General features: G+C 36.6%; 1 protein-coding gene across 1 annotated transcript in view; it reads right to left on the bottom strand.

The window, feature by feature from the left end:
* The window catches only part of MAGI2 (membrane associated guanylate kinase, WW and PDZ domain containing 2), a gene marked incomplete at its 5' end in the record, with an annotated part of 1,082,576 nt that overhangs the window by 329,597 nt on the left and 733,405 nt on the right, over window positions 1–19,574 (bottom strand). The window contains one exon of the mRNA XM_060156186.1: window positions 17,189–17,246. Within this exon, the coding sequence (XP_060012169.1) occupies window positions 17,189–17,246 (58 nt within the window). The remainder of the gene's footprint in view (window positions 1–17,188; window positions 17,247–19,574) is intronic.

Raw genomic sequence — 19,574 nt, 5'->3', positions numbered from 1 at the left:
ATTGTACTTACCCGGTGTTATGAGGATGGACAAGATGCTCTCTGACTGTGAAGAATCACATTACCCAGGGAACTAGACCTTACAATGTGCTGGGAAGGGTGAGAATAATCTGACTTGTAATATACTGTATGTTGAACTGGATTGCAATTTATTAATAACTTAGGTATGAGTTGTTAAAATGTGAAGTCACAATATAGCCTAAGTCTACTGAACTCCAAAAAAATATGATTCAGTATCAAAAACCTGTGCATACACATCACTCATATATAATGTTAGACATACACAGCCATGGGTACAGGAATACTTTGGGCCTGACGTCAAGGTGAGTCAGAGAATTACCAAGGACACTCAGAACAGTGAGGAATCACGAAGGTGACATCACTAATGTCTAGGATTATCCAGGAAGGACAGAGTCAGGGAAAGAGTGCCAGTGAGGGGATATGGACACGATTGGGAACAAGACTGTGAGATTTTGAAAGTCAACACGACAGGAAGATAATTCCAACTTTATATAATAGCAAACCTCCCCATGTTTCCAAGTCTAATGTTCAGAGTGAGAAAAAGATCAAAAAAATATTATTCTTGACTACTGAGTCTCTAACACTGTTAAGACCAGAGAAGAATAAAACACATAGTTATTCCTTTCATATGTTAGAAAGTAATGCAGGAAGAATTAGAAAACAAAGCGAGATTAAAAGTACTTTTGATGAGTCTTAGGGAGAAAAAGATCTTTTGCCGGATACCTAGAATCTGCAGAGAAGATCTGAGTAATCTGTAACTACTTCAGCCAGGTGATTCTCAATTATCAGTGTTATTTGTGAAACTGGAAACTTTCACAGCACTGTAAATTACATGCTGGTTTTTGGAAGATAAAACTGTGAAAATATAGCACATTATTTTGATTATTAAATGATTTTTTTTAAAGAATCCAATGATTATGTGCATCGAAACAGGGGCTGAATATGTTTTATAAGAAAACACATATGTGTGTGTATCTTTTGCATATTGTAAAAAGTGAGCAATGAAATGATAATGAGAATATGGGTGGGGAGCCAGGAGCCCGGCTCTGGGTGACCTAGTTTTCAAACTAGAAGAGTCTCCTCCAAGGGTTGCCTTTTAGCCTCACTTAGGGCTAATCCTAACTCTACTTTTCTTGAACTTTGCCCTTACCAACTCTGGAAATTGAACATGGGCCACTGTCTCTGGCAATCATGATAATGATAATAAGCTTCTGCACTAATATTTATGAGTAAGATTAGAGTTGTATGTGAGTGAGAATGGGGGTAGTTAATAATAACAACTACGTATGTCTTGTCTCAAACCTTGAAAAGGACAGGTTAGGTCCTGCTGAAGTCCAGTGATACAATAAGAAATGAAAACATGGTACTTACTCAATTACTTACAGAAATTCCTTATGTGGTAACAAGGGGGAACCTCGAGTGCAGGTAAGACCCTCCCCTTAACGCTCACATAAGAGTTACCTGTAAATGGTGGATTAGGCCGTGAGCAGTAACATAGGTGAGAGGAGCCACCTGCACTCTGGTTTCCTCAATCTCACATGGACCTCTTGGGCTTCACCAGAGTGAAAGCCACTTACAATGAGTCTCAGTTATCATTCTCTGTTATTTTTAAGACCAAACCACCGTTTGAAGTTTAAACCACATTTGAAGATTAAGTCTACCTCTCACTGCCTTTGTAAAGTTCCCCTAATATCTCTGAACTGCAATGGCCTCACCTGTAAATATCCTATTCACCTCACAGGACTGTTTTGAAGAGAAATATGTGAAAGTGTTTAAAGATCAAGCACTGTATAGATTTTAATATTATCTTGTTGTACCGAGAGTATAGGAGTCAAGTGTAACTTAAATATGGACAGCATCAGGTCTCTTAATTCCTGCCCTGGGCTGCAACTCTATTTCTACCGCCTACGAGCTTGATGGCCTGGCTTCCTTAAGTTTCTCTGTCTGTAAAACATGAATAATAGTATCTAACATACAGTGGTGTGGTAATGACTAAATGAATTATGTAAAATGCTTAATACATACCAAGTGCTTAGTAGACGGTAGCTATTAATATGACTTTTCTGGGTTGACATATAGCTATTAACTATTTACATATTAAGCCAATGCCCCCAACTAACTTACTAAGTAATATAACAGAAAAAAGAAAGATAATAATTCCTATCATTTTATCTATCTGAAAATATATTCATATGTTTTTTGATGCCCAATTAAAACTGGAGAAAGTGAAGTAAGAATAAAATGAGGGGACTTTGTCAACCTCTGTATATGAATGTTGTGCTTAATGGAAATTTGAACTAAGCTCTTTTCATTATGACAGACTCAATAAATGGTATTTAATAAGCTTTCAGAAACCACACACCTAATGGTGTGAAGTTTCTTCTGGACTACATTAATGAAAAATTAATTTTATTGGTTTATCAAACCAAATAGTCTCTTTTTGCCTATAGTAGATCCAGTTAAGCTCAGCCACAGGATATAATTTTTTTCTTGATAATTTAAAAGTTCATCTTACTTAGCTAGATTGAACATATGAAATTTGATAATAAAAAATGTGTGATCCGTCCATTTTTATTACACAATTAGCTGTCTATTATAACATAATTTCATCTAAAGTCATCTGTTAAACACTAGTAATAAATAATGTTTAACAATGTCATCTTGTACTGTAAAAAAAGGAAAACAATATCCTTTCAAATGTATTCAGCTTTGACAGCAGTGAGACAAATATAGTTCTTACCTGACTTTTTGTTTATAACCTTATCTTTATCTTTCTGAAATTTTATTTAATGATAATCAGTCTCATATCTGTAGATATCAAATACACTTATGTTTGTTGTCAGAGCTTTGTAAGGGGATTCTATTATAATAATCTACCATTTTTGGAAGTCTTCTTTCTTCAACACTCACATGATGGGATTGTTAAAATCATTAAAATAAAATAAAAGAATGGTAATATATGTTACTGTCTAGCCAAATAACAAGTAGAAATGGAAAGAAAATGCTTTTACATTTTAAGTACTCTTTGATCAGCACGCATAAAGAGAAAATAACGAGGCTTATTTAACACAGGAAAATGGCTGCCGGAGCCTAAACCAAGATGGCGGACTAGAAGGACACGCTCTCACTCCCTCTTGTGAGAACAACAGAATCACAAATAGCTCCTGGACAATCATCGACAGGAAGACACTGGAACTCACCAAAAAAGATACCACACATCCAAAAACAAAGGAGAAGCCACAATGAGACAGTAGGAGGGGTGCGATCACAGCAAAATCTAATCCCATAACTGCTGGTTGGGTGACTCACAGACTGGAGAACATTTATACCACAGAAGTCCACACACTGGAGTGAAGGTTCTGAGCCCCACATCAGGCTTCCCAACCTGTGGGTCCGGCAACAGGAGGAGGAATTCCTAGAGAATCAGACTTTGAAGCCTAGTGGGAATTGATTGCAGAACTTCGACAGGACTGGGAGAAACAGAGACTCCATCCCTGGAGGGCACACACAAAGTAGTGTGTGCATTGGGAACCAGGGGAAGGAGCAGTGACCCCAGGGGAGACTGAAGCAGACCTACCTGCTAGTGTTGGAGGGTCTCCTGCAGAGGCAGGCGGTGGCTGTGGCTCACCATGGGGACAAGCACACTGGCAGCAGAAGTTCTTGGAAGTACTCCTTGGTGTGAGCCCTCCCAAAGTCCGCCATTAGCCCCACAAAAGAGCCCAGGTAGGCTCCAGTGTTGGGTTGCCTCAGGCCAAACAACCAACTGGGAGGGAACCCAGCCCCACCCATCAGCAGTCAAGTGGATTAAAGTTTTACTGAGCTCTGCCCACCAGAGCAACAGTCAGCTCTACCCACAACCAGCCCCTCCTATTAGGAAACCTGCACAATCCTCTTAGATTGCCTCATCCACCAGAGGGCAGACAGCAGAAGCAAGAAGAACTACAATCCTGCAGCCTGTGGGAGAAAAACCACATTCACAGAAAGACAGACACGATGAAAAGGCAGAGGGCTATGTACCAGATGAAGGAACAAGATAAAACCCCAGAAAAACAACTAAATGAAGTGGAGATAGGCAAACTTCCAGAAAAATAATTCAGAATAATGATAGGGAAGATGATCCAGGACCTCGGAAAAAGAATGGAGTCAAACAAAGATCGGGAAGATGCAAGAAATGTTTAACAAAGACCTAGAAGAATTAAAGGACAAACAAACAGAGATGAACAATACAATAACTGAAATGAACACTACACTAGACAGAATCAATAGCAGAATAAGTGAGGCAGAAGAACGGAGAAGTGACCTGGAAGACCGAATGGTGGAATTCACTGCTACAGAACAGAATAAAGAAAAATGAATGAAAAGAAATGAAGACAGCCTAAGAGGCCTCTGGGACAACATTAAACACAACAACATTCACATTATGAAGGAGAAGAGAGAGAGAAAGGACCCGAGAAAATATCTGAAGAGATTAGAGTTGAAAACTTCCCTAACATGGGAAAGGAAATAGCTACCCAAGTCCAGGAAGCGCAGAGAGTCCCATACAGGATAAACCCAAGGAGAAACACACCGAGACACATAGTAATCAAAATGGCAAAAATTAAAGACAAAGAAAAATTATTGAAAGCAGCAAGGGAAAAACGACAAAAAACATACAAGGGAACTCCCATAAGGTTAACAGCTGATTTCTCAGCAGAAACTCTACAAGCCAGAAGGGAGGGGTATGATATACTTAAAGTGATGAAAGGGAAAGGGAAGAACCTACAACCAAGATTACTCTACCCTGCAAGCATCTCATTCAGATTCGACAGAGAAATCAAAAGCTTTACAGACAAGCAAAAGCTAAGAGAATTCAGCACCACCAAACCAGTTCTACAACAAATGCTAAAGGAACTTCTCTAAGTGGGAAACACAAGAGAAGAAAAGAAACTACAAAACAAACTCAAAACAATTAAGAAAATGGTCATAGGAACATACATATCGATAATTACCTTAAACATGAATGGATTCAATGCTCCAACCAAAAGACACAGGCTTGCTGAATGGATACAAAAACAAGACCCATATATATGCTGTCTACAAGAGACCCACTTCAGACCTAGGGACACATACAGACTGAAAGTGAGGGGATGGAAAAAGATATTCCAAGCAAATGGAAATCAAAAGAAAGCTGGAGTAGCTATACTCATACCAGATAAAATAGACTTTAAAATAAAGAACGTTACAAGAGACAAGCAAGGACACTACATAATGATCGAAGGATCAATCCAACAAGAAGATATAACAATTATAAATATATATGCACCCAACATAGGAGAACCTCAATACATAAGGCAACTGCTAACAGCTGTAAAAGAGGAAATTGACAGTAACGAATAATAGTGAGGGACTTTAACATCTCACTCACACCAATGGACAGATCATCCAAAATGAAAATAAATAAAGAAACAGAAGCTTTAAATGACACAACAGACCAGATAGATTTAATTGATATTTATAGGACATTCTATCCAAAAAGAGCAGATTACACTTTCTTCTCAAGTGCGCATGGAACATTCTCCAGGATAGATCACATCTTGGGTCACAAATCAAGCCTCAGTACATTTAAGAAAATTGAAATCATATCAAGCATCTTTTCTGACCACAACGCAATGAGATTAGAAATGAATTACAGGGAAAAAAACGTAACAAGCACAAACACATGGAGGCTAAACACTACGTTACTAAATAACCAAGAGATCACTGAAGAAATCAAAGAGGAAATCAAAAAATACCTAGAGACAAATGACAATGAAAACACGACAAACCAAAACCTATGGGATGCAGCAAAAGCAGTTCTAACAGGGAAGTTTATAGCTATACAAGCCTACCTCAAGAAACAAGAAAAATCTCAAATAAACAATCTAACCTTACACCTAAAGGAACTAGAGAATGAAGAACAAACAAAACCCAAAGTTAGCAGAAGGAAAGAAATCATAAAGATCAGAGCAGAAATAAATGAAATACCAACAAAGAAAACAATAGCAAAGATCAATAAAAGTAAAAGCTGGTTCTTTGAGGAGATAAACAAAATTGATAAACCATTAGCAAGACTCATCAAGAAAAAGAGGGAGAGGACTCAAATCCATAAAGTTAGAAATGAAAAAGGAGAAGTTACAACAGACACCGCAGAAATACAAAGCATCCTAAGAGACTACTACCAGCAACTCAATACCCATAAAACAGACATCCTGGAAGAAATGGACAAATTCTTAGAAAGGTATAACCATCCAAGACTGAAGCAGGAAGAAATAGAAAATATGAACAGACCAATCACAAGGAATGAAATAGAAACTGTGATTAAAAATCTTCCAACAAAAAAAAGTCCAGGACCAGATGGCTTCGCAGGTAAATACTATCAAACATTTAGAGAAGAGCTAACACTTATCCTTCTCAAAGTCTTCCAAAAAACTGCAGAGGAAGGCACACTCCCTAACTCATTCTATGAGGCCACCATCACCCTGATAACAAAACCAGACAAAGATACTACAAAAAAAGAAAATTATAGATCAATATCACTGATGAATATAGATGTAAAAATCCTCAACAAGATACTAGGAAACAGAATCCAACAACACATTAAAAGGATCATACACTATGATCAAGTTGGATTTATCCCAGGGATGCAAGGATTCTTCAATATACGCAAATCAATCAATGTGATACACCATATTAACAAATTGAAGAATAAAAACCATATGATCATCTCAATAGATGCAGAAAAAGCTTTTGACAAAATTCAACAGCCATTTAGGATAAAAAACTCTCCAGAAAGTGGGCATAGAGGGAACCTACCTCAACATAATAAAGGCCATATACAACAAACCCACAGCAAACGTCATTCTCAATGGGGAAAAACTGAAAGCATTTCCTCTAAGATCAGGAACAAGACAAGGATGTCCACTCTCACCACTATTATTCTACATAGTTTTGGAAGTCCTAGCCACGGCAATCAGAGAAGGAAAATAAATAAAAGGAATACAAATTGGAAAAGAAGAAATAAAACTGTCACTGTTTGCAGATGACATGATATGATACATAGAGAATCCTAAAGATGCCATCAGAAAACTACTAGAGGTAATCAATGAATTTGGTAAAGTTGCAGGATACAAACTTATGCACAGAAATCTCTTGCATTCCTATACACTAATGATGAAAAATCTGAAAGAGAAATTAAGGAAACACTCCCATTTACCATGGCAACAAAAAGAATAAAATATCTAGGAATAAACCCACCTAGGGAGACAAAAGACCTGTATGCAGAAAACTATACGACACTGATGAAAGAAATTAAAAATGATACGAACAGATGGAGAGATATACCATGTTCTTGGATTGGAACAATCAATATTGTGAAAATGACTATACTATCCAAAGCAATCTACAGATTCAATGCAATCCCTATCAAATTACCAACGACATTTTTTATGGAACTAGAATAAAAAATCTTAAAATTTGTATGGAGACAAAAAAGACCCCTAATAGCCAAAGCAGTCTTGAGGGAAAAAAACTGAGCTGGAGGAATCAGACTCCCTGGCTTCAGACTATACTACAAAGCTACAGTAATCAAGACAATATGGTACTGGCACAAAAACAGAAAAATAGATCAATGGAACAAGATGGAAAGCCCAGAGGTAAACCCACACACCTATGGTCAACTAATTTATGACAAAGAAGGCAAGGATATACAATGGAGAAAAGACAGTCTCTTCAACAAGTGGTGCTGGGAAAACTGGAGAGCTACATGTAAAAGAATGATATTAGAACACTCCTTAACATCATACACAAAAATAAACTCAAAATGTATTCGAGACCTCAATGTAAGACCGGACACTATAAAATTCTTAGAGGAAAACATAGGAAGAACACTCTTTGACATAAATCACAGCAAGATCTTTTTTGATCCACCTTCTAGAGTAATGGAAATAAAAACAAAAATAAACAAATAGGACCTAATGAAACTTAAAAGCTTTTGCACAGCAAAGGAAATCATAAACAAGACAAAAAGACAACCCTCAGAATGGGAGAAAATGTTTGCAAACAAATCAACGGACAAAGGATTAATCTCCAAAATATATAAACAGCTCATGCAGCTCAATATTAAGGAAACAAACAACCCAATCCAAAAATGGGCAGAAGACGTAAATAGACATTTCTCCAAAGAAGACATATAGATGGCCAAGAAGCACATGAAAAGCTGCTCAACATCACTAATTATTAGAGAAATGCAAATCAAACCTACAATGAGGTATCACCTCACACCAGTTAGAATGGGCATCATCAGAAAATCTACAAACAACAAATGCTGGGGAGGGTGTGGAGAAAAGGGAACCCTCTTGCACTGTTGATCAGAATGTAAATTGATACAGCCACTATGGAGAACAGTATGGAGGTTCCTTAAAAAACTTAAAGTAGAATTACCATATGATCCAGCAATCTCACTACTGGGCATATATCCAGAGAAAACCATAATTCAAAAAGACACATGCACCCCAATGTCCATTGCAGCACTATTTACAATAGTTAGGTCATGGAAGCAACCTAAATGCTCATCAACTGATGAATGGATAAAGAAGATGTGGTACATATATACAATGGAATATTAGTGACAAAAAGGAACAAAATTAGGTCACTTGTTGAAACATGGATGGATCTAGAGACTGTCATACAGAGTGATGTAAGTCAGAAAGAGAAAAACAAATATTGTATATTAACGCATATATGTGGAACGTAGAAAAATGGTACAGATGAACTGGTTTGCAGGGCAGAAATTGAGACACAGATGTAGAGAACAAACGTATGGACACCAAGGGGGAAAGCCACAGGGGGTGGTGGTGGTGGTGTGATGAATTGGGCGATTGGGATTGACATGTATACACTGATGTGTATAAAATTGATGACTAATAAGTACCTGCTGTATAAAAAAATAAATAAAATAAAATTCAAAAATTAAAAAAAAAGAGAACAGATGAAAAACCAAAAAAAAAAAAAAAAAGAATAACACAGGAAAATGGCCAAATTTACCCTTGTTAACACAAGGTGCAGTGGATATTCCTTGAACTAGAAGAGACCTTAGCAATCACCTAATCCAAACCACTCATTTAACAGATAAAAGCCAGCGAGGTTAAGCGTAATTTTGAATTTTGTAAATTCAAAACCATGAATACAAAAAAGGAGAAACTATTACTAATATTATGGTCTGTGACACAAAAACAATTTTGAAAAACATTATTTGCATATTGAAAAAGATGAAATTATAGTTCTCACGTGGGGCAGGAGGGCATTACATTTTACCTCTTAAAGGTGACAATCTTCTGTTTTATTCATAATAATGTGCCAAAGAATGACATCACTCTACTGCTTCCTCTGTTTGACTAAATTTCTCCATCCTTCTGATAGCATCTCTCTGAGCCGAATGTGATTCTAGTTCTGTATATATTAAAGATCGGAAAGACATAAATGCCAGCCAAACCCTTTAATTCCAGAAAGAATCCATTTCCAGCACTAAAGGAAAACCCAGCCATTTTGTTTGAGCATGCTAGTCTCCACACGACATGATCCTGAGGGATTTTTAGGATAATTTTGACTCTAACCAACTTTTCACTTCATGTGTTCACTTCAGAACTTAGTCTCAGTCTAAGATATGACGCCAAAGTATGTGGTGATACAGAGTGACAGCATGGGACAATTTGCAGTTCACTCACAAGAAACCTAGCATGTTTAATCCACAGAGAAATTAATAACCGAAAAAGCTATTTCACAAATTACAGAATGATGACAGTGATCTACTTCTTATTATAACATTGCCTTGGCAAGAGCCAAACAGAATTCTCCAGTGAAAGACGGTGGCAGCTTTCTCTGCGTTGCCAAGCAATGAGCTACACGGAATAGAAATAGGTGGTCCCCTCCTCCAGCAGGAGGGACAGCACTTCTGACAGCATCCTAGGACCTCTCGGTGCAGAAATGACACTCCCCACATTCACCTGTTCATATCCCTCTCAACAGGCTGTCTGAAAGTCCCTTGAACAACATTGTCTAAGTGCAGTCTGACCTCCCTGCCTTCATATGGCCAGTCTCGAGCTCTCATGGTCCTATAAAAAAGATGGAGTAGAAGGAGGGAGCATGGTCCTTCCTTGGGAGTATACAAAATGGTGTTTCCAGTTCTGACCATTCCTGCCATCTCTCCTTGCGATGATGAGGGCTCAGGGACATTGCTGCCTCTACCACCAAGTTCCCCTGCTCTGTGCTACCCGTTGTGATCCTGTGCTGTTTGCCTGTGCTTAACCTCTCCAGAAGTGCCTAAACAAGAGCCCAATTTAATTTGCTAGATTGATAAAAAGGTTTAAAGACAAACAAACCAAAAAAAAAAAAACATTAGTGTTTACATTGCATTCATCTTTCTTCACAAACACATTCTCAAAGGAAAGATGATGCTGGAGTAATAATTCTTTTGTCTTTTATTATTGACTTCAAGACAAAAAATGATTTATTAGAATTGTAAAAATAAAAAAAAACACATGGAAGTCTGATGTCAAAGTGAATAAATTATCGTTATTTGTAAAAGTCCACTTGCAATTAAACCTATTTAAACTTCTGGGTGACTAAAACAGTTTTTATTTGGAAACAGAAAATCTGCTAAATAAGGTAGTTTATGAATAAGCAGTTGCTAACAAAAGTGTATTCAATTACAGAGTCAAGTTTTCTTACCTTTAGTTGAAAAAACCTTCAGGGGAAGACAAGGTAACTGGTATACAAGATAAATGTTGATCATATTAAAATGAATCAGCAATGGGGAAATATCTTACAGCATGAAAAATGATCTCTAATCTCATGTAAGGGCTTGATGAGGGGCATGTATCCAGATCTTGACTGGATGGTAGTGGTGAGAAGGGAGATTGGACATGAGACTTCATTTTGATTTGAAAGACTCATAATTTAAAAATATTTGAGGGACCCTGGCATAAAGCGTAAAAGGAAGCCATGAGCTTTTCTACTGATCTGTGGTTGAACTGCAGTATTAAGAAAGTAGATCAATAGCCAGTTGAACTTTATATAATACAAGCAGGTAGTACAGAGTGGGTAAATAAGAACTACCAATTACAAGCGATCAGAAATGCTACCATAGTGTAAAGAGCATGTATGTTGAGCTAGGAGATCCCTCACAATGAAGCTTGATCGCTTGTCTTCTCCAGGCTGAAAGGAGGGATGCCACATACTATGACCTTGGCCTCAGTCAGCCAGGAGGAGGTAGAAAGGTAAGTGTAATGACTTAGCCAAAAAGAACCAATTGTAGTTTGGTTAGAAATAGAATACTCCACATTTATTTCAATGTCCTTATTCCTTTCATTAACCGATTTATACTTGTTTAACAAATATGAGAAATACTTTATAAATTAAACAGCTTATAATAGTGTAAAAACATAGCTACTCTACTAAAAGGTCTTTCTTAGCTCTACGTGCATCAGACAGCTGCAACTTTACTAGACATATGCCCATTGAGAACTCACTTAACTCCTCAGAGATTTGGTTCTCTCATTTGTAAACGCTGTGATCATCATCTGGGACAATGGACGTGAAAGTAGTTGAAAGTTAAAATAGTGCCTTAAACATCACTATCGTTATTATTATCATCACAACTCTCCAGCTGTATAAGATGGCATGTACCAGAGATAATTACAACAAAAATATCTTCTTTGGGAATTACCCTGAAACCTCAACCCCTCTGGAAGCCATGGAAACACCACACTCTGTGGTCCTTGCTTCATCATTTTCAGTGGGCTTATGGAATTAGAATAAATGCTATTTTTTTAATTCAATGTGGCACACTCTAACCGTGAGATTAAGTTATATGTTTCTTACAGATCAAATAATTTCCCTTAGAATTGTTCACTGTTGGGGTGTATTTTACCGTGAAAGAACTGGAAAAGCAAGTAGTGCCAGAAGGAGAGTCCTTATCTATGTCACTGGGATACATATGATAAAATACAACTAACTAATATTTGTTGAGCACTTCCTACATACCTGTGTTAAGTGCTAAACACCAGCTGTGTGATGAGACTGCCTAGATTCCTATTCTGGCTTTATTATTTAGTACTTGTAAAAATATTCTGTGTCTCAGTTTCCTTATCTATAAAATGGGGATAGTAACACAGACTTCATAGTTTTGGTTGTTGTTTTTTTTGTTTGTTTTGTTTTGCTTTGTGAGGATTAAATGAGTTAGTATATGTAAAGCAGTTAGAATACTGCTGGGCACGTAGTAGGTGCACAATAAAATTTCTTCCTCTCCCCTCCCCTCTCTCCTTTCTCCTTTCTCTCTGGTCTTCATCCTCCTCCACTTCCTCCTTCTCCATAATCTGTCTACTCAAGGTCTCACAGCTAGGAAGCTGCAGGGCTGACATACTGTGAAACGCTGCAGCCCATACTCTCGGCCACTAAGTGATAATAATTGACATGACCAAATGCTACTGACAAAATTTAGAGCTCACTTTAGATTAGAACATCACTGAGCAAATTCATCAGCAGTGCACTTCAGTGTTCTAGTACACAAATCTGTTAAGCTGGGGAAAGGATTTCTTTGTTAAATAGCTGTTTAAAAGCAGCAAAACAGTATGCTAGTTTTTGAAGATTGAAGAAAACGTTGAAAGTTTGAAAAATTAACTTTCAATATAGAAAAAAGATTCTCTAAGAACAAGCAAGATTTTAAAAGGTATTCTTTTATGTTGATTTCTAATTGGAAATGTTTTACATTTATGCTGACTTTTCAAAAATTTTGAAGTTAGTAAGCATTTTCTTAGAATATTTAGAAAACTACTCAAAGGCATGAAGGAGAGAAACATTCTTAAGATATGCAATTGAGTTAAAATCCTCTCTAACCACTTTCCAACTTGCTACATCATGACAAATACTCATCATTAACCATGAAACGAATGCAATTTTCCTTTCACATTTAATGTTATATTGGAGATATTATACAGTATCTTTCATACTTTCTGGAACTGCACACAAGTAACATTTCATAGTAGCAGATGTGTGATATCACATGAAAACTTGTAAAACCTTTACATGAAAATCACATCTGTCAGTCTCCACTATTATTTTCACGGTAGTTGTATGGTTTGCTTCTCCGTCTGTGCCAGCAAAGGCAGCTTGCATGAAAGCTGTCCCAGGAAATTGTGTCTTCTGGGCTAGCTAGTTAAGCAAACTGTATAACTGCCGTTGAAACCAAAATGTAACCCAGCAGACATAATTCCACAAAAGAGGAGAGAAAGACACATTTATACAAAAGTCACAGCTGTTCAACTCTACATTTTGCACTTTTTTCATTAAAGAAATTTCCCTTTCTTTATGAACAGTGACAGTTACATTTCTAGTTAGCAACTTTAGGACTTTGTAATACATTGCTAAGTGCTGTACTATCAAGGATTTAGTGTCAGGAAAACTAGGGCTAACCTCTTTCTGCGTCTACATTGAGCAGAAATGTGGTCTGTCTGTGCTGTCTTCAGATGAAATAAGGAAAGATGTTGAGTATGGCTCACTGTTCTCTAAAATACAGACCTGCGTGGCTGTCTCTATAGCTCCAAACGAGGGGCAACGTCCCTACATTGAGACCCACATAGTATGGCCTCTTCTTCATTCAGGACTTGCTAGTCTCACTCTTGGGGGCTGTGGTGTCCAGGGCCACTCTCAACTCATGGGTAATGGAGCTGGTGGCTCAGAATGAGTGAGTTAGAAGCCAGCCTGATGGGGCTGTGCACAGCACGGCTCCCACTGTCGGAACCCTCCTGTGACACTACCAGAGTGCAGCCAGGGAGGAGATGTCCTCTGGGGACCCCTTATTCTTCTCCAGTGACGAGTCCCAGAAGCTTGTTCAGACCATCATGTGAGGATTATGAACACTACATTTATGGGATGCATTTCGAGCAAGAGTTTGGAGCCTGGGCTCTGCAGTCACAGTGCCTGAGCCCATTCCTCTCAATAATGTGTGATGCTGGGTAAGTTACTCAACTTCTTCAGCCAGAGTTTCCCCATCTGTCAACTTAAGACAGTTTGCCTCATTACACTATAGAGAGGATTATAAATGTGCTTAAAGACTGTTGAGCTCTTAGCCCGCTTCATGGTGCATACTGAGCCCTCAGTAGATGTTAACTGTTTTGATGACATGATACTTATATGATTATGATGATAATTTTTCTAAGTTTTAAATATATTAAACCTATAACCTTAAAATTGCATTTGCCCAGGACAGAATTATGGCACAGTAAAGTCACCAATAAATAGTGGTCAAAAATGATTCAATCCAGGTTTTCCAGTTTCAAGTTGTACAGACACTTTCCTGCTACTGACTGCTGAAATCCTACCTGCTTGTCTGAGGCTGGCAGGAATGAGTGTGTGTGCAACTGTGTCAGAGGCACAAGGCTGATTTCAATCTGATGTGCCCTGCTGATGATAGACAGCCCACTCCACAACTTCCTCTCCCAGCTGTTGGTCTGCGTGAAGAGTAACTGACTGCTAAGTTAGACTTCCAGTGTCCCTGCATAGGCTTTTTTGCCCCTTGGTAGGAAGGTGGAATGTTTTTCGTATTTTGTAACCAGATCTCTAATTGTGTAATTGGGTATGTAATTAAACACCAAAAATGACAGCTCTACAGAGAACCCACTATGTAATGTAAACATATAATGTTTACAAGTTGAGGTATTTTAATTATTTTCTTCCAAAAGACATTTCCAAGAAATATTGGCATAGAGTTCTACTTAAAATTATCTGGAGGTTTGGATTATCTGTCTCAATTTTTTGATTGGTCTGATACACACACACACCTAACTGTTGCTATTGGTATACCTTATGGAATCATATAATGGGGAAAAAGCCATGACAAATAGGAGAACTGGATGCAGTCTGAAGGAAGTTAAACTATTTGACTCACTATGACCGGTATCTAAGACCTCACAATCACCTGAAATCTAGAACTATTAAATGTGTTAGTCTGATCTAATTATATAAGATATAACTGACTAAATTACGAATAATTTTCTTACTATGGTGATGATACATGAAAAATGAAGAAATGTAGAAAGAAATGTAATGTAAGCAAAAACAAGTACAAAGCAAACCACGTGAAATGTAATGATAATGAGGACCATTTTCTTTTACGCTTATAGCTAATGTCCAATTCAATAATTAACTACCAGCAGCAGATCTTTACTTGAAGAACACACGCCTCAATGATCAAGAAGGTAGGAAGCATTGCTTTCGGTCATGTGGGTCTCTCACCTCTGTGACAGTTAGACAGAGAAAGAAGGTTTGACTTAAATACTGTTTCTCACATTGGAAAGCAGCTGAGGACATGGAAGAAGAATCTGAAGATTTTGAATACGGCAAAGGGTCAGCAAACCATGTTCTGCATGACAAATTTGGCCAGCTGCCTGTTTCTGTTAATACAGTTTTACTGGAACATACTACACCCATTCATTTAAGTGTCGCCTACGGTTGCTTTCAAGCTACAACAGCAGAGCTGAACAGTTGTGACAGAGGCCATCTGGCCCCCTAAAGTATTTGTTATCTGGCTCTTTATGGAGTTTACCAATATCTCAACTTAGAAGAAGGTTCTTGTTCAATGAATTCTGCAAGAGAGTGTATTAAAGATGAGATCTGGTATGTCACATACCTCCATTCTCTTTCCTTACATGGAAATATCTTGGATTTCAGATGTAATAGGTTTAGGCAAGGGACAGTCTAATTCAACAAATTAAGAGAAGGTAGCACTTATTGAAAATCTTTAATGTTGATAAATTTAACCAGGAGCTGCAGCTACATTATTATTATTAAAATATATGTGTATTTTAATTGATGAGCAATGTAGTAGGAATAGGAGCCTTATAACTATTTACAAGTGATTTCCCTTTATTTTTGCAATTAGTGATACCTCCATGTACATATCTTAATTTTTGCATCTACTGAGCATCTACATGATGTTAGAGAATTAGATACTATGTTAGAAAATTGCGTTTGGCAAAGGAAGTGAATTCACCTTCACTGGAAATGACTGACTGTGGTGCCAAAATTGGGGCTTTTCCAAATGAAGATGGTGGGTCAAACTATTCAAGACAAGTGTTCACGAAGGAGATGCCCAAGGGCAGGGAGCACACAGGTCGTCCTCATCAGCACCTCCCCAGTGCAGAGAAGGGCCTGACACCTCGTAAAAGCTCAATAACAATTTGAACAATTTACTACAAAAATAATTTAGCAATAATGCCATTAGTCTGTAATCCTCTACCATCTAGATTATTATTGCTAAACAGAATATGATTGGAGAAAACAGAGTTAGATCTTGATGGAGAGTGAGAACATCTTCAGTTTTTCAGCCTCTGCATTTCTTGGGTATCTGGTTTTGTTATTCACCCAAATAACATTAACAACATGACACAATAGATAAAAAATAAAAAATTTCTCTATCAGAAGAGGGGTTCTGGAAAAGTCAGTCACGTATTTAACTTTTGAAAATTATGAATATTATTTGATTTTCCTAAGAAAAAGATGTGTATATAACTGAATCCCTAACAGGGGCTTCATCCTGAATAAAGGATGCATAGAGGGGTAACTCATATTATGCTAGATACATACATTAAGGTAATGAAACCTCCAATAGAGAACATAAAAGTCCAATCTACAAAAAAAAATACCCTTGATTTAAAATGAGGCCTTAAAAGAGAGGAAAAAAAATCTTAATTTTATTTCATCCCTCAACTGGAAAGTATGGCTGCTTCATTTAATTGACTCTGAAATCTGGTTTAATAGAGTATCTCTTTTACACAACTAGTCAGCTCCCAACATTCTGATTGCAAAATGAAGGGCATTTACTTTGATGTCTTTAATTATCACTCATTTAGAGGACAGTGTAAAACACATTTTTCCAACTGGTGTTTTAGAATCGTGAGTCAAAGGAAAGGAATGACAAATTAGCCAGCTGGAGAGCAAGAGACAGCTAGCTAGTGCTGCTAGAGTCTTTGTGGGTACTTCAAAGTAAGACGACAAAGGAATAAAGGGACTGTTAGCCACACAAGCTCAATAAATGAAATACTAACACAATTTCACAACACATTAATAACAAGTTAATATCAAACTTAGAGACTTACTCAACATAATAAGTGCCATATATGGGATCATCGATTTTTTCCCAGCCATATGGAAGCTCTGAAAAATAAAGAGTTATTTCTTTCAGTAAGTAACAGATAACACTATTTCTAATAAAAAGTAATATAATTTAATTGTTCGTGGATTGCAGAAATAGTCTACTAAAGTGGAATAAAGCATTCAGAGTCAGCACCAAATTTCAAATGCATATTGTAGGGACTATAAGAAGCACTGACTTGAAAACTGGCACTTAAAACACAGAACTCTCTTCTCTGCAGATGTACTGCTGGGTCTAGCTGTTTATCCCACGCCAAGCAGTAGAATGGCACGTTATCATGTTATCACCACTCAAGGTAATACAGAAGGCAAATCGCTTTCCTGAAAGAGCGTACAGCTTTCTCATTTATTTGTATTGTTAAAAGGAGCATTTCAGGATGAAGATCCTATTTTCAAAATATATTTCTGAGAATAGCAAATTGTTTCTGATGACTGAAACAAAGACATTATACATTCTCAACTGACACCCCACTATTCGAGATGGTTAGCTTGCTTTTCTCTCTCCATGGGTCAAAATTTGAATATTGCCAATAAACTCTTTGGGTATATTTTTGTATAAAGTCTAAAATTCTAAACACACTTTCCTTGACAATATGGTTCATATTTTCAATTCTCCATAGCAAATTTTAATAAATACACGTTAAAATATCAACAATACAATAAAAGCTACTTTAAGCAAAAACATGTTATTTGAAAACCAGGCTTTGTGTTATGATACTGTTTCCAAATACACTAAGCCTTTATAATTATTAACTCCTATAAATATGAAGAATATTCTAGTTTTCCTCATATACATTAATAATACATATATAACTTGAAATCTAAGTAAGATATATTGACATGCTCTAAGTAATATGTTTAAATGACACTTAAAAGTTTTATTTTTATAAGTAGTAACACATTTTCACCATAGAAAAGCAGTTATAAAAGAAAATTAGAATCACCTGCAATCCTGCCATCCAGAGATAAGTGTGTGTGTGTGTGTGTGTGTGTGTGTGTAATTTTTAAAGACGCTAGATCATATAGTGCATATTATTTTTACAGCCTAGTATTTCTACCTAACAAAGTATCACGGGCATCTTCAATGTGAATGAGTGTTACTGCAAAATATCACTTTTAAAGTGGACAGTAGTGTTGTGGGATGTGGCCAGAGCCTGTGTAATCCCACCAATCTTCTATTATTGAACATTTGGGACTTTCCAGTTATATATCATCTGTGTTGGACTTACTAAAGCCTAAATCTTTCATCATTTTCCCAGTAATTTAGTTATGATAAATTCCTAGAGGTAAAATTTCAGATTAAAGGGCATGTACCCTTTTATGGCTTTTGATAAATGTATATCTATATTTATATCCAAGTTGTTGCCATCCACTCACAAAAGAGAACCAATTTATAACTTCACTGGGAGTTTATGAATTGACTTTGTTTCTCTGTACCATCAAATTAAATACAGGTCCATAATTCCTCATCAAAAACTTTTTGGGACAGAGAGGTTTTGAAATTCACAATTTTTCTGATTTTAGAAGGATAACACGAGGCAAATGCATTCTGTTCCATAACACGTCAAGCAGAGTCTGAGAAAGCACCTTATAATCAAAGCCATGAGTATTTAAGCAGCCCAAACCATGTGATTCTCACTAAGAGGCACAAAAAAAGGACCACTTCACATCAGTTAGCACTGGTCTGCCAGCATGTCCAGGTCAGGTTACCTTTTGCTGTCAAATGAGTGTAAAAGGTAGTTTTTAGAGCTTTTGAATTCTGGATATGCAGATAAAATACTGTATATCATTATTTAAAAAATCAACAAAATTGTTTTTTAAATAGTATCTCATAGTTGTTTTAATTTGCCTTTCTTGGATTTCTAGTTAGTTTCAACATTTTTTATTTGTTCATCCTTGGGCAACTGTTTTTTCTTTTGTACATTTCTTGTTTTTATAAATCCATTCATAAGAGTTTTTTTTTTTTACTTGTTAAGAGTATTAGTCCTTTGTTACATATGTTGCATATATGTTTTTAAGAGTTTGTTTAGATTTTAATTTTGTTGAACATTTTCTTCAACACAGTTGTTTTAATTTTTGATTGGTAAATTTCTCAGTGTTTTCCTTTATGGCTTCCATCATTGGAGCTTAGCCTAAATACTGAAGAAATTTTTCAAGTTTATTTATTTTTTTTAAACTATAAAATCTAGGCTATGCCTTGGTTTAATAATTTTTGGATTAAGTCATATGTTAATAAATATACAATACCAAATTGTGAAGCATCTTAAGAAATTTTTCTGTCAAAATGATAATAAGAATATTACTGAGTATTTATTATGGTCCAGGTACTGA

This window comes from Lagenorhynchus albirostris, chromosome 8 (assembly GCF_949774975.1).
Source record: "Lagenorhynchus albirostris chromosome 8, mLagAlb1.1, whole genome shotgun sequence".
NCBI classification, from domain to species: Eukaryota; Metazoa; Chordata; class Mammalia; order Artiodactyla; family Delphinidae; genus Lagenorhynchus; species Lagenorhynchus albirostris.
Note: the sequence above shows the minus strand (reverse complement) of the source record. Positions and strands in the feature narration are given on the sequence as shown.